The sequence below is a fragment of the Lytechinus pictus genome, chromosome 5, assembly GCF_037042905.1.
Source record: "Lytechinus pictus isolate F3 Inbred chromosome 5, Lp3.0, whole genome shotgun sequence".
Taxonomy (NCBI): Eukaryota; Metazoa; Echinodermata; class Echinoidea; order Temnopleuroida; family Toxopneustidae; genus Lytechinus; species Lytechinus pictus.
The window spans coordinates 51267848-51282565 of NC_087249.1; the positions used below are offsets into that span (position 1 = coordinate 51267848).

General features: G+C 33.8%; 1 protein-coding gene across 1 annotated transcript in view; it reads left to right on the forward strand.

The window, feature by feature from the left end:
* LOC129261292 (ras-related protein Rab-33B-like) overlaps window positions 1-5680 on the forward strand; it is a 31733-nt gene extending 26053 nt beyond the window's left edge. The window contains exon 2 of the mRNA XM_054899351.2: window positions 5198-5680. Within this exon, the coding sequence (XP_054755326.2) occupies window positions 5198-5680 (483 nt within the window). The remainder of the gene's footprint in view (window positions 1-5197) is intronic.
* Window positions 5681-14718: the final 9038 nt, after the last annotated feature.

Genomic DNA, 14718 nt, shown 5'->3' on the forward strand with positions numbered 1-14718 from the left:
GTTCTCTTGTTATGGGCTTTTGTTTTTCATGCATGGTTGATTCAATAGAGAACCTCAATGTGATTGAAAAAGCCAAATGAAATGAATTTACTGTTTTAGTTATTTCATTATTTTCTTTGTATTTTATCTGGGTTGCTCTGTGAATGATCTTGTTTTCCAGTTTTTTCCCTGTTAAAGGGATGGTCCGGGCTGAAAGAATTTATAGTTTAATAAATAGTGTAGAATTCACTGAGCAAAATGCCAAAAATTCCATCAAAATCGGATAACAAATAACAAAGTTATTGAATTTTAAAGTTTAGCAATATTTTGTGAAAACAGTCGTCATGAATATTCATTAGGTGGACTGATGATGTCACATCTCCACTTGTTCTTTTGTATTTTATTATATGAAAATAGGTTTATTCAAATTTTTTCCTCCAAGAACTAGAAAAATTGGATTGACATCTGATTTAGTGCATTAGATATTTATTGCTGCAACTTATTTCATTATAAGGGAGACATATTATTCACACAAGTATGAAATAATGAAAAAAATATGATTTTATGTAATAACATAAGAAAACGGAAAGTGGAGATGTGACATCATCAGCCCACCTAATGAATATTCATGACGACTGTTTTCACAAAATATTGCCAAACTTTAAACTTCAATAACTTTATTATTTGTGATCCGATTTTGATGAAATTTTCGGCAAGATATGAATATTTTCAGCCCGGACCATCCCTTTAAAAAATTATAGATTTGAAATATGAAACTAGAACAATATCAAAAGTGTGAATTAGGCTATGTCAGTATGTAGTACATGTCATGCCAAACTAAACTTTAAAAATGTTACTTGTTTCATGAGAAGAGAGGATGATTTCTTAATTTTTTTTTATTATACAGTCATGTATTTCAAGATTAATTTCCTATGTGTGATGCTTTTAAAGAGCATCCTTAATGAGAAAAAGAAGATCTGGTTTTGTTAAAATTCAGAGCCTCGTTTGTTGCACATGTAGGGATTCTACAAGCAGCATATCATTGCAGATGCTCAGATTTCATCACAGACAAAATGATAGAAAATGCAGGAGCGCCAAGCAAAAAAGGTGAATAATGCACTCAGGATCATATATTCACGGCATCAGACCATGAGCATCGATGCCTCGCTCGAGCAGGAATTGCTCTTCTTGCGATGGAGGAGACGGGCATTTCTTGAATCTCGAGATTAATCGCGAAGAGGGCCGATCGGGCTAAAATCTCGAGATTTAGCAAACTTGGGCTGTTGCAGCACCGCCTCAAGAGGAAGACCATTCCCAAAAGCTAATGAGGCAAAAGATATTAATTAGCCAATGATCTATCTATGTATAGTTGGCAATGGCCTGTTCATGATATTCTTTAGCTGGTGAGGTGGAAAATCATCCAACGCTAAATTGCAAAGACTGCTTTTGAAAGATGTCTTTTGTTGTCATTGACAGTAGGTATAATGCACTTTATATAACTTACACAGACCAGACAGGACAGTGACAATATTTGTTTATCCAAATGATTTCTTGTTTTATAATTTAAATTTTATGATATACTGTACATATGAAGTGTTATAGTCAATGATGCACTCTTGCGCAGGCTATGAATGACTGAGCAAAAGAAAAACCTTATCCTTTTAATAGCTGCCTTTTCATCTCGAGAGATATGCAATTTTTACCATTTTGTACTCCAGTAATTTGCTGTCAGTCCGATCCGATCTCCGACCCTTCATAAAGGTGTAGCATACTGATGGTGCCGCTCAATATTGTTTGAACAGGTGTCATCTCTATTCCTCTCCATTACATCACTTTCTCTCTTGTGACATGTCATTTGATAACATAAGTGAAGACAGGTCCATGGCAAAGTTCACATGGCGCTTTATTCACTTTAAGTCATGTTATTGAGTTATGCACCTATTGTAATGTTCATATGACATTTTATTTACCACTTTGAATGTCATTTGGCATACTCTTCCTGGCATCTTGTTTACTTTAATAACAGGTACTCCAGGCTGAAAATATTGATATTAATATAATTAATTCAACAAGTAAAATTCATCAACCAAAATTCTGAATACCTCATCAAAATCTGCTTTAAAAAATTGTGAATTTATTGAGTTATATGTGGTGAAAAGAGTTATCCATGTTGTTGTGAATGTTCAATAGGTCAGCTACTGATGTCCTGTCCCTGCTTTCCTTTTCTTATTTTGTTACATGAAAATTATTTCAGATTTTCATACATACATGTATGTGTGAAATGGGTTGAGTTATAATCAGAATATATGCTTATGGCTGCGTTTATCCGACCTCAAGCCAGAATCGTGATTTGAATCATGATTGGAATCATGATTCAAATCACAAACATGAATCACAATTACTACAGAATCAGGGTTTAGACGACCTTCGTTCCAACACTGTTTCTCCTCGGATTCGGACCGATCCAGTGCGCATCACAGTGCGCAGTTTGACCCAGGAAGTATAGGTCAACGTTGGACACTTAATTGGAGGTCGGCGACGTACATGTGATGTGACAACGTGGGGCGCGCGCCTTGGCAAGAACCGGAAATAGCTCGACACAATGACGTCATATAATCATGATTCAAATCACGATATCGTTTATCCGAACATTTTCGTACGTGATTCTGCAGAAACGTCTTTCCAAACGCCCTTTTTTTCGTAGTTCATGTTTGTGATTCTAATCATGATTATATTCAATTTCGACTAAACGCAATCGTGATTCTGCAGAATCGTGATTTGAATCATGATTGGAATCATGATTATAGGGTAAAAAAGTGGCGGATAAACGCACCCAAAGTGTGAACATAACCACAGACTGTAGTTATGAACCCTAGATATTTGAGGAGATGAGCTACTGTGGTTTAGCTTGGTGACAGGTTTGTGGTTTCAAGTTACATAATATGCAAAGGTTAAAGCTAAAGTTAGCACACATTTTGGTCAGGAAACTGTTTTCTGAGTGAAATTTGGTCATCAGTACTTGTACTTCTACGCGATCAAGATCGTACTTCATTTTGGGTGTATTTAAAGTATTTTCCAGATACAAATAACCGGCAAGCAAGCATTTTTTTTTTTGTTCTTAATTTTATATTTTCATTTTTACACATAAGATGCTACTACATTAAGATGTTGAGTTTTAACATTGTATAAGGAGTATAAAACTTCTTATGACTGTTACTAGGGTATCATCAATAAAATTCCTGAGGTTTTACAAGAAGTGGAAGCTTTTCTTGTTTTATTAGCATAAGCTTGGTGATTATGATTTTTATGAATTAAAACATTGAAAACAGCAGAATCAAGAAAACAAAGAATTTCTACTCTCTAAATTCTGTAGATTGAAACTCAATCTAAAAGATTCAGGGACCAATCCTAAATTGGATTAAAAATTTCAATCAAATAAGATTGAATTCTAAATCAATTAGATTGAAAACTTCAATCCAACTTTGGATTGGTTCCTGATTGCAATCAGTTTAAATCTAGGGAATTTAGAGAGTATGTCCAATAAAAAGCCACACAGACCCACTGAGACCAGGACACCAAGTGAATGATTTATGAAATGGGTATAGCATATAAACTGGAAACATGGATCCTACTAAGATTCATGCCAGAAATTAGACAAAATAATAAATGGGCAAAGTTTCAATTTAATAGATCAAATGGTAATACGGCAAACTGGTTGAAGAGGAACAAGCATTAATCCCTTCATTAATCCCTATTAAAGAAATAGGGGTTCAAAGTTGAACCATAGGGGTTGGTACAATAGCAGCGCCCAAAGGATGCTAATGAGTGTAATTAATAATAATGCTTATTTTAATGCACATTTAAAGGTGCAGTTGAACACTGTAATAGGTTGCAGAGATGATCAAGGAGCCAGTTTGAAACTTTCTTCATATTAAGTATTACCGACCTTTAAAGGAGATGTTTGCACCTTTTCAGGCTGAAACAAACATTTCTTGGTGCAAAAAATGATAATATAAACTTGCATTTTTGCACCTTTTCTCCTCTTAGGGTGCAAAATTACACCCCAAAATTTGCTTCCAGTCTTTCATTTAGGGTGCAAAAGTTTCTTATTGTGTATGGGATCAAATCTAATGGAAAGTAGACCAAGTGGCAATTTATCCTCCTACCATCCAGGATGCGTTTGATTAATGATTGGTGTCATGCTCCTGCATTCCACACAGGTCATGTGATGCTATCAGCAGTAGACGACACATGTATATATATCTACTCGACTTGTAGCTACAGTATGTCATGTACATGTAGCAGAGTTATTATTGGATTATTATTGGATCTAATAGTTGCAACAAATATCTTAACATTAATTTACTTTCATTTTGCAATTTATTTTTTATAAATATTAGTTTTTTATTATTTTTATAGTTTAATGTAATTCTTTGAACTGATATTAGTGTTGCAAGAAACATCTCAGACTTATTTGATTATATTGTGCATATCTTCTTTTTATTCTACTTTTCCCTTAGTTTGATGTACTACATAAGCTGTTATTTTCGCATACATAATTTTTCGCGAATCGCGGGGTCCCAACATTTTTGCGGGTTGTTGAGTTCATGATAATATTTTGTTTGACAAATAAAAAAGTGAAATTCTAGCTCTTTGAATTACTAACTGTACTTTCTCAACTTTATTTTTTGTATATGTGCATATCAGAATTTTTCACCACACAGGATGTTTGCAATAGCAAAGCTTTGCTGTTGGGGATATTGGCACTGATTACTAAATGTGTCAATATTTTTTTGTGTTGTTAAATTCGTGGCCAATTCGCGAAATCCGAAAAAATAAAACTTCAGCGAAAATAACAGCTTATACAGTATTTTTTTGAACTGATGATAGTGTTACAAATAAAATATTGCAAGAAATATCCCGCATTCAAAATCATTAACTTTTATTCTGCAATTTGTCTTTTATATTTGTTTTCCCCAGATTGATGTGATTCTTTGTACTTATATCAAAGACATTTATAAAGAAGAAAGACTTGTGTGTTGATTCTTCCACATCTAGAGTACTGTATAATACTATACATTGTCTCAGTATATAAAGTTTAAATTAATTTCAATTGTTTTGTTTGTTCCATATGTATAGTATACAAATATATGTTAAATTTTTGTTCTTTTTAATGATTGAATTTACACTTGTCTGTCTTCTTTATCTCCCTCTGCAGTTACAATTATGGGACACAGCGGGCCAGGAGAGATTCCGCAAGAGCATGGTCCAGCACTACTATCGTAATGTTCATGCTGTCATCTTTGTCTATGATGTCACGAAAATGAGTACATTCGAGAGCTTGCCAACGTGGATAGATGAATGCGACAGACACTCGCTATCTCCGGAAACGCCCCGTGTCCTCGTCGGAAACAAATGCGACATGTCGGACAGGAAGGTGGTCACGTCGGGCATCGCCCAGAAGTTCTCAGACGCCAACAACATGCCATTCTTCGAAACGTCCGCAAAGTTGGAGGAAGAGGGGGACAAGATCACTAACATTTTTATGACCTTGGCACATAAACTGAGAGACCACAAGCCTTTGATGCCTCCAAAGTTTGATTCCCCTGATTCAAGAGGCAAATCGATCAAGCTTCGACCAAATAAAGATGAGATCGACGGAGACGAAGACCTTCCGCCGGAAAGCTCCTGTGCTTGCTAGTGACGCCGCAGCAACTTCTCGGCGAACGCGTCAGAATTCTCGACAACTTCAAAGATCCTAAAGTGCAGTAATTATGACTGTTTTTTTCAGAAGCAGTTCTTGTAAATAGTTGGAGATATATTATTAACTGTATATATGAGAGCTAGAAGATGAATTATGATAAATTATATCTGTTGTTCTGTTCTGAATCTTTGTCATTCAAATGTTGCACCATATTTGCAAAGAATGTTCTAAAGGAAAAGAGGGTGTTATTTTTTTAAGATTGTGAACTATCTCAGCTTTAGATGAAATATTTAGTAAAAATCATGCTTTAGAGGTATTTATTTATAGGCAGGGTTGTATATGGTCTTTTTAATAAATTATTATCTTTTCATTACTTTTGGTATTGCCAGTTATTTTACAGGAGTGTATTTGATATAATTTTGTAGCTTACATTTTTTGCAAAATCGTCATTTGTAATGTAAACAGTATTATCAAGAACTAATATTGAAAATTTAGCTTGATAAAATTAATGCTCTTTATAAAAAAAATTAAATTCATCTACATCACAATTCAACTGCCATAAGACACTTGACAATATCCTACACTATCACTTTGATATACATGTACTTCACAACATTTGTTTTAGGGTGTGTTCAATGTCGGTTTCCAAATTTGAACGGCAACGTGAATCATGATTGAAAACGTAGTTACAAGACGGATATAATGAGAAACAAAGGGTGTGTTCAATTTCCTCCATTCCCGGTTGTTAAAGTAAATTTCTTTCAAATCATGATTCGGAGGAAACTTTAAACGTAAAAAAAGATGCATAAATTTGTAAACGCGATCAGCTCAGAGTTTACGACCTTCAGCATCGCGATTGCAACATTGAACACGATTAGGTTTTGAAATGTCTTTAAATTTGCCCTCGCAGTGGAAGCCTACACAAGCAGGTGCCAGCATTGACCTTTCTTGTGATGGGTCAAACTGCGCACTAATGCTGCACTTACAAAAGTGGGAAATTTAAAGACAATCAATAGATCATCAGCTTTATATTTTCGACACTGAACAGCGCACCACTGATCGTGTTTGTGTTCTGTGTTTTGTAATTGATTTTTTTTTTCAATCATGATTCATGTTGCTGTTTAAAGGTCAAGTCCACCCCAGAAAAATGTTGATTTGATTAAATAGAGAAATATCAAACTAGCATAAAGCTGAAAATTTCATCAAAATCAGATGTAAAATAAGAAAGTTATGGCATTTTAAAGTTTCTCTTATTTTTCACAAAACAGTGATATGCACAACTCAGTGACATGCAAATGAGTCAGTCGATGATGTTCATCACTCACTATTTCTTTTATTTTTTTTTATTGTTTGAATTATACAATAGTTCGTTTTTTACAGATTTGACAATGAGGACCAACTTGACTGAACCATATAAACAATGCTAATTCCACATGTTCAGGGAGGAATTAATCCTTGTTTCACTTGACAATGGGGAGAAAATTAGAATATTTCATATTTCATGTAATAAAATACAAAAGAAATAGTGAGTGGATGACATCATCAGTCTCCTCATTTGCATACCGACCAGGATGTGCGTATAACTGGTTTGTGTAATTAAGTGAAACTTTAAAAAGTCATAACTTTCTTATTTTACATCCGATTTTGATGAAATTTTCAGTTTTATGCTTGTTGTATTTTTCTCTATTTATTCAAAAAAACTTTTTGTTCGGGTGGACTTGTCCTTTAAATTTAAAAATCGACATTTTCTGATATTCATTCACTGTTCTGTTTCTTTCACCCAAATAGTTTTTTGTGATCAGTTAATAGTTATGTCAGTGTAGCATAATGGCAGCCTTTTCTTCTCTATTGAGACCTTGAAAGTAAACATGAGCCTTTGAATAGTCCTCAAAAAGTCCTTTACATGTAGTTCACGCTCTCCAACCTTGTTGAAATTAAATGTACATTGAACTACATGTTCGATGCCCATTTGATAATGATATTACTCACATTAGGAAGCATCAATTCGATTCATTTAATTCCTCTAAACAGGAGAAGTAATGCAAGAGGATTATCTCTAATAAATGTATAAATACTTTATATGCATAACATTAGAACAATCATGGTCACTAAATTCTGCTTTGTATGATATTCTCTAATAATGTTCAATGTACAAATGCAAAATAATGTAATGACTTGAATGAGTCATGAAAATTTACATTGCATGAGGCAATGGCTAATCATGATGATTGTTACTTGCACAGTTTACTGAAAAGATTGACCGGCAACCACTCAGAAATGTTCTTTCACATTTACCCTGGAAAGGAAGCCTAAGATGATCTGAGCAATCTGGAAACGGGATGTGGTCAAAATCATGACAATGCAAGAGCAAGACGTTGCCAAAATGGGGAAATTTTACTTTCATGTGCCAAATTAATGTTTTTCCTGTGCATACATGTACAAATGTGAAAGTAGTCAACTGAAGACTGTCATAAATCCTTTGGAATATTAAAGGAAAAATACCAGTAGAATACAAGTGGGTATGGCAACAGGACGGTACAAAAGTCAAGGATCATAAAAAATATACCAAAAGTTACATTTTAGAATGCAAAGAAACATGATGAATTGGAGTTTTAAGTGCTGGGATAATGCAGTAAATTTGTGCATGTAAATTTCCTTGTTTCGAACTAAGTTTGAAATTATTAAGGACTCTTGTTATAATACTGATAGAGATATTAATGCAGTCTGCATAATCCCCTTTCGGAATTGGTACGAATCAATTCCCCCCACCCCTGCCTCTCTCCGTCTCTGTCTGCATGTGTGTGTCTCTCTCTTTCTCTATCTAACTCCAACTTGACAAAATTGTTCAGAAAAAATTATTTTAAAGTGCATGTAGGCAATTTTGGTGCCATGATTCCCAGGCAATTATGTTGGTTATTCATCCCAAGCCCATGAACTGTGGTCATTTATAAAATCTGTGTTGTGATGGATCCTATTTCACGGTCTGTTTGGATTGAATAGACAAATAGAAATTGACCAAGTGGGGTATAAATGGCGGATAGGTTTGGTAGGTTGTTGGTTACCTTCATGAAAGAAGACTCCTATCCTTAATTTTGTGGGATTTTCCTGAATAGATTCTTGGGAGCTCTGATTCTGTTTTTGGATGATCAGCTCTGAAGTTTGTTAAAAATAGAGCAGTAAAGTAAACAGACTAAAGATGCTATAGTTCACATAATTTCATTCATTTTTTCCCTGTCAAATTTCAGTAAACAATACAAAGTGAACAAATGATTTAAATATTTAGAAGATGGTAAGGAAAGCTAGATCTGCTACCAGGCTTCAATACAAGTAGTATAATGACGATAATGATGATGTTCATAACCACTCTGCAAAGTTCTCAACATGATATCATCAGGAGTGATATTTGACTATTTTGTTTCCTGGATATTTTAGTTCGTATTGATGTGGGCTTTAATAGTCTCAATCTAGTGTTTTCCACCTTTGAAATTCATATTTCATAATAATGCAATATAATGAGCTTAACAGTCACCGTCATGGCATTCCATAGTCTTCAGGGGGGGGGATGTCGTGGACTCATTATATTATCATTTATTAAAGCTAAGGAATCCTCTGGGATAATCCAAGGCCAATGTTTCAGACACATTAATAATGTGTCTGAAACATTGGCCTTGGATCATCTCTCTGTCAGAAACTATGCTATATCATACTGTCAAATGAATATACTGTTGATGAATCTGTCTGAAGTGTTGTAAGAAAATATTTGCAATCATTCGCAAATGTCAGATGCAAATTTTCAAGTGATAGATAAATTTTAACTGAAGCGGACCAATTTGTGGTTGTTGATGCAAGAAGCAGACCAACAATCATCTGCAAATTTACAATGAAATGCATGACTTTCAATTGATTTTTTTTACCTAAAATTGACAGTAGTAAATATCAGCCCCATATCAATCGCTATAAGGAATTATGTTGCAGGCACTGGAATTTAATTTTGTTAGTCGACACTGCACTGATGGTAAAGCTCTCCTCAGAAAATTATATATCAATAGCTTCATACAATTTGATATCACATCTTGTTAACTCATTAGAATACCCAGCAACCCAGGTATTGATTTAATGTAAGGGGGTGTAATGTAAACTGCTCAGTAGCTTCAATTAGAGGGACGTGGGATCAAATCCCAGCCATGGCGTGTTTTCCTTCAGCAAGAAATTTACCCACATTACCCCTCGAATGCACTGAGCGCTGAGAGGCAGCTCATGCTAAAGCCAGGGTAATAATAATAATAACAATGCGCCTCGGAATTCAATTCAGTATTTATTTCCAAATTCATTGAAAAAGAACAAAATGAGAACAAAATTCTCATTTCATTTCTAGATAGATGGCGCTATATAAATGCCTATTATTATAATTAATATCTTTATAATCATCATTCACCTGTAGCATATTTCTGAAGGCATATGGCAGGAGATTCACTGGCCCATATTTTGAAGTCTAGTTGTCTCTTTGCTAAAATTATGGGAAGCCTAAAAAAAAAATTATATTGTAGATTCCTTATATTAACTGTGCTCTAATCACATGCTTTCATTGTTTTTTGTGTGTGTTTTTTTAAACAAGTGCACATCTAGTTACCAACAATGCATATACAGGCATGCCAACTACTCCTTTTTTGGAAATTTTCAATATACATTATATCATATAGGGAAAGAAAACTCATTTTTTTGTCCAGATATTATGTGCAGTCATCTATGGGAAATATGATGTGACTCCTATTTTTTTTATGAATCAATCCTATTTTGTATGTTTACAGGTTGGTAGGCTTGCATATAGCATTTCCATTTATTTGAATGCAGAATAAAAGAGCATTGTCAATTATTATGCCTTGCTCACGGGCATGCTTTCATTGTGAGGAAAACTATTTTATTCTTTATTCCAAGACAGTTATTAATGGTTTGAGTGTCAATTGAGCTGATGGTTTGAACTTGTACCTATAAGAGATTTCTGCCATGATTGGCTATCCATAGATAGGCTAAACCACAACTTTAGACCAGAGTTTAAAGTAAACCCGATTTCAGGCCACTGTGTTTTTAGTTCAGTGCCCCTTTAAAGAGATGTGATATGAGCAAGTAGGGGGGGGCAGAAAGAGCAATCTTATGAAGGCATGTGATATGTGCTCCTTGAAAGATGACTTGAAACCAAGTAAGTTTCTAAACTCGATACTTCCTACTTGGCTCAACGAGCTACCCACCGAGGGTTTTAAAACCCTCTTCTGTATCATATTCTCAAAATTGTGCTCAAACAATATATTCTCTGCACTTTGATATTAAGCTTAAAGCGATTGATCATGTCGTCGTCGGTCATCCAAACCGTTGTATCACATGCGACGTTGCAAACCCATTTCAGAGAAAAATCGACTTCAAAGTTTACTATAATTTTCACACTTAGTTCCCCAGCCTTACAACATATGCATTGCGAGAAAAATACATGGTTGGAAAGACCAAGACAATTGCTTGACATTGGTATCCTTATTTTACACAAAACCAAGAAGCAGAGAAAGTATTGCAAAAGAGCTCCATGCTTGTAATTTTGGTTTGAACGGCTTAGATATCCCCTGTACAAAAACGCCATAGGGGATACACAACCCTGACCGTGATTTCAATGAGCGCAGTCAGTCAAAACGTCATATCTCTTTTCACGTGCAAAGTCACTGCAGTGTCGATGGCCGCGTACGACGGTTTGGCTGACCGCGCGCATTGAAATCACGGTCAGTCAAAACCTTGTATCGCTCTGCTACAGTACACGTTTCCAATGGGATGTCATCGCAATGAAAATCCCCTCATATCTCAGAAACTAAAATAAATTGCTGCCTAGAAATTTAGTTATGAATAGAATAGAACTTGTACTTTCATTTTCTGCAAAAATCTCAAAATCTAGTTTTTGACCAAAATTGACTGATACAACGGTTGGGATGAATGCCCACAATGTGACTGATTTCTATTATTGATTATTGTGTATGATGAATCTTAAAAATCAGTTCCACAATCGATCATTAAAGCTTCATATTAGAGTGTCTGGTGTTTTATTATTAAAAAGTACACCCATGTGAAATTTTGGGGAGTCCATATTCAAAGTAAAATCCATTTCTTGAATATTTATTTCATTAAAATGATACTCAAATAAAATTTAAAGATTTTTCTTTCATCTTCTACAGATTAATGACTCTGGGTTATTGTCTACAACTCATATATGTCTACCATAGCATATATGATATATATCTGTAAGATACATACTCATCAATAAGCCATATATACAATGGGTATAAATTAGGCATCTAAAACCTTCCTTTGGTTTTGTATCTTCAAAGCTTTGTTTAGATTATATATTCAAGTACGTTTTTAACCCTGTAGTAATGTATTTATGTCAATTGATAGTCTCGGTTTTAAGACCATGTTTCATATGATTTATTTCTGAGAGTCCATTCTATTGATAGTCTTCAAGACATATATTCAGACTTTGTTGCGCAATGATACAAATTGAGTGATAAGTTTATAAGTAGATTCATAAATATACTGCATCTTCCTTGATATTTGTCCTATCATTTTCTTTCAAAATATGTTTGGGCAAAAATTCATATTGAAATCTAAAATATGTTATGTGTTTATGCACTGATTTTCATCAAGAACCTTTCATATTTGGGGCTGGAAATTTCAACAAATGGAACAAATGTTTGTAAGATGGCTTAGTTATTATAATATTTAGACAGGAATAATAATTTCTAACAGGTGCAATCTACAACTATTCTCATTTATAATATATTCGTATCATTGATAGTTAAAAATCATGAAAAGTGTGAGAGATTATTCAACAATGCTATTTCTAAATGCAATTAGACTATTAACAGTAATTGATATGTACATATATGAATGGAAATTTGACATTAAATAGTTAATGGCCAATTATTTTCATATTCTTTTGTATTACATGAAAATAAGGTAATCTAAAATTTATGATTTTGCAGCATAGTTCTTTTATCAAATTAACAAAGGTGAAGTATGTGGTATAGTACCACCGTGTGAATTAACTTAACATTTTGAAATGGGGTGATTCACCTTAAGATGTTATGGTGCATTTCCTAAAATAGAGTTCTCGTTTGCCCTATGATTTCTTTTGTTTGGGAAAAACCAATCATTGAATTGCAGAGTTTAAATTATGATTCTCGGGAATCCAGAAAGAAATAAACATGTATCTATGAAAAGAATGTTTCCTACTTCTAATCATGAGTATTAAATCTTGCAATGATTCTGATAGTTTTGAAATTTATTTATTTTTATCATACTTTTTAAAGATAAAGTATTGTTTTATTTGCAATTTATTTTTTAATTTATTTATATTTATTTTGTATTACTCATTCATATTCAAAACTTTATTTCTTATTCTATTTCATTTTTTTTAATTTGATTTAAAAATGGGGATTTTTGTGTACATTACAAAAAGAATTTGGCCCTATGAGCCCAATTTAGTTCCTCACTTGTACTATTGTAGACACAACCATATTGATTTAGTTCCAGAGCCACAATAGTCATGTAGGAGTTAATGTCTTCTTGCATTGAAACATTAAATCAAATACCTACATGTATGTACGTATTTATATTATCATCTTTAATAATCTATGAAAACATCAAGTGTGTCATATGCTGATACTATACAGACATTGTGCAAATATTGACACAATCAATCTCCAAACACTGCAGACAAACCAATATGTATGTTTATTAGACAAACAAAGCAATGCAATGAGATCATATGGGCATTTGGCAGACAGATGGCGTAACTCACTTTTGTCCATTTTGTCATTTTGGTACAAAATTGTTAATACCTATGAATTTTGGAATTCAGCTTCCTATTTTCTTTAAAATTTGAATAATGCTTGACCACATCTAAATAGGTTTGCATATTAGAAAGAGCTTCACTTTTGACAAAATCATTTATTTTTAAGTTACTGTCTGTCAGCCCTGAAAACAAATCATAGCCATAAAAAAGGAGAGCTTTTCATCAAGATTTTTTGTCAGAAAAGTTATGTGATCTGACAATTTTTCTTGATTTTGATTGGCTACTGCCACCGCACACCTTACGACTGGTCCACAATCCGATTTGAGAACAAATTGCATTTTTCCTCATTTTCTGATAATGTGAATTAAAAGTATCTATATGACTATGAGGTTCAGATTAACTGACAAAGTTCTAGTATAACAATTTTGGATGATTGCAAACCTTTTGTAGTAAAGACCAAATTAGTTTCAAATCATAGCGAATCGTATGATTGCTATGACGTCATTACGAATAGAGATATTAAATTTGCTTTTATTCTAATAAGGATGATAGCATAGTCACGGATTTAAACATAGGTATGATGATTTAGAATATCATTACTTATTACACAGTAAGATATTTCATGTCTCACTATTAGTATCTAATTCTACTGTGTTTTATTCCAAAATTGGGTCGCAGCCAAATCGTAAGTTGTGACTGTTGGATAAACCAGGACTTGTCTGGTCAAACATCTGGCAAGTTCTCTCATAAAAGGCTCCCTTTGATGTACTTGTATCTCATTCTCTCTATTGTTGATCCGTGAGAAAAACTGTCATAAATCATCATGAGCCTGTTTCATAATGGACTTTAAACGACAGTTATAACTTTTTCCATTATCACAATTACCATGGTAACAGGGCTCAGCAGCCAATCAGAATCAAGGTTTCCATGGAAGTAGCCATGATGGCAAAGTTTATGCCAACATACGCATGACAAGCCATTTGGTCATGCTATTCAATTTCTTGATATCAAGAATCGCCTTCTCTTTAAAAAAATAATGTTTTCTTGCTAGAGGAAATTCATTTTCTTGATATTTTTTTGTTGTTAACTAATAGCAATTGTTGATATCAAGTATGGAATGCTTCATTTGAAAAGAAAATAGGATTAAATTGGAAAATAGCTTGCTACATGGACGTCGGCATATACTGGCTTAATGTCCAGGGTCCCA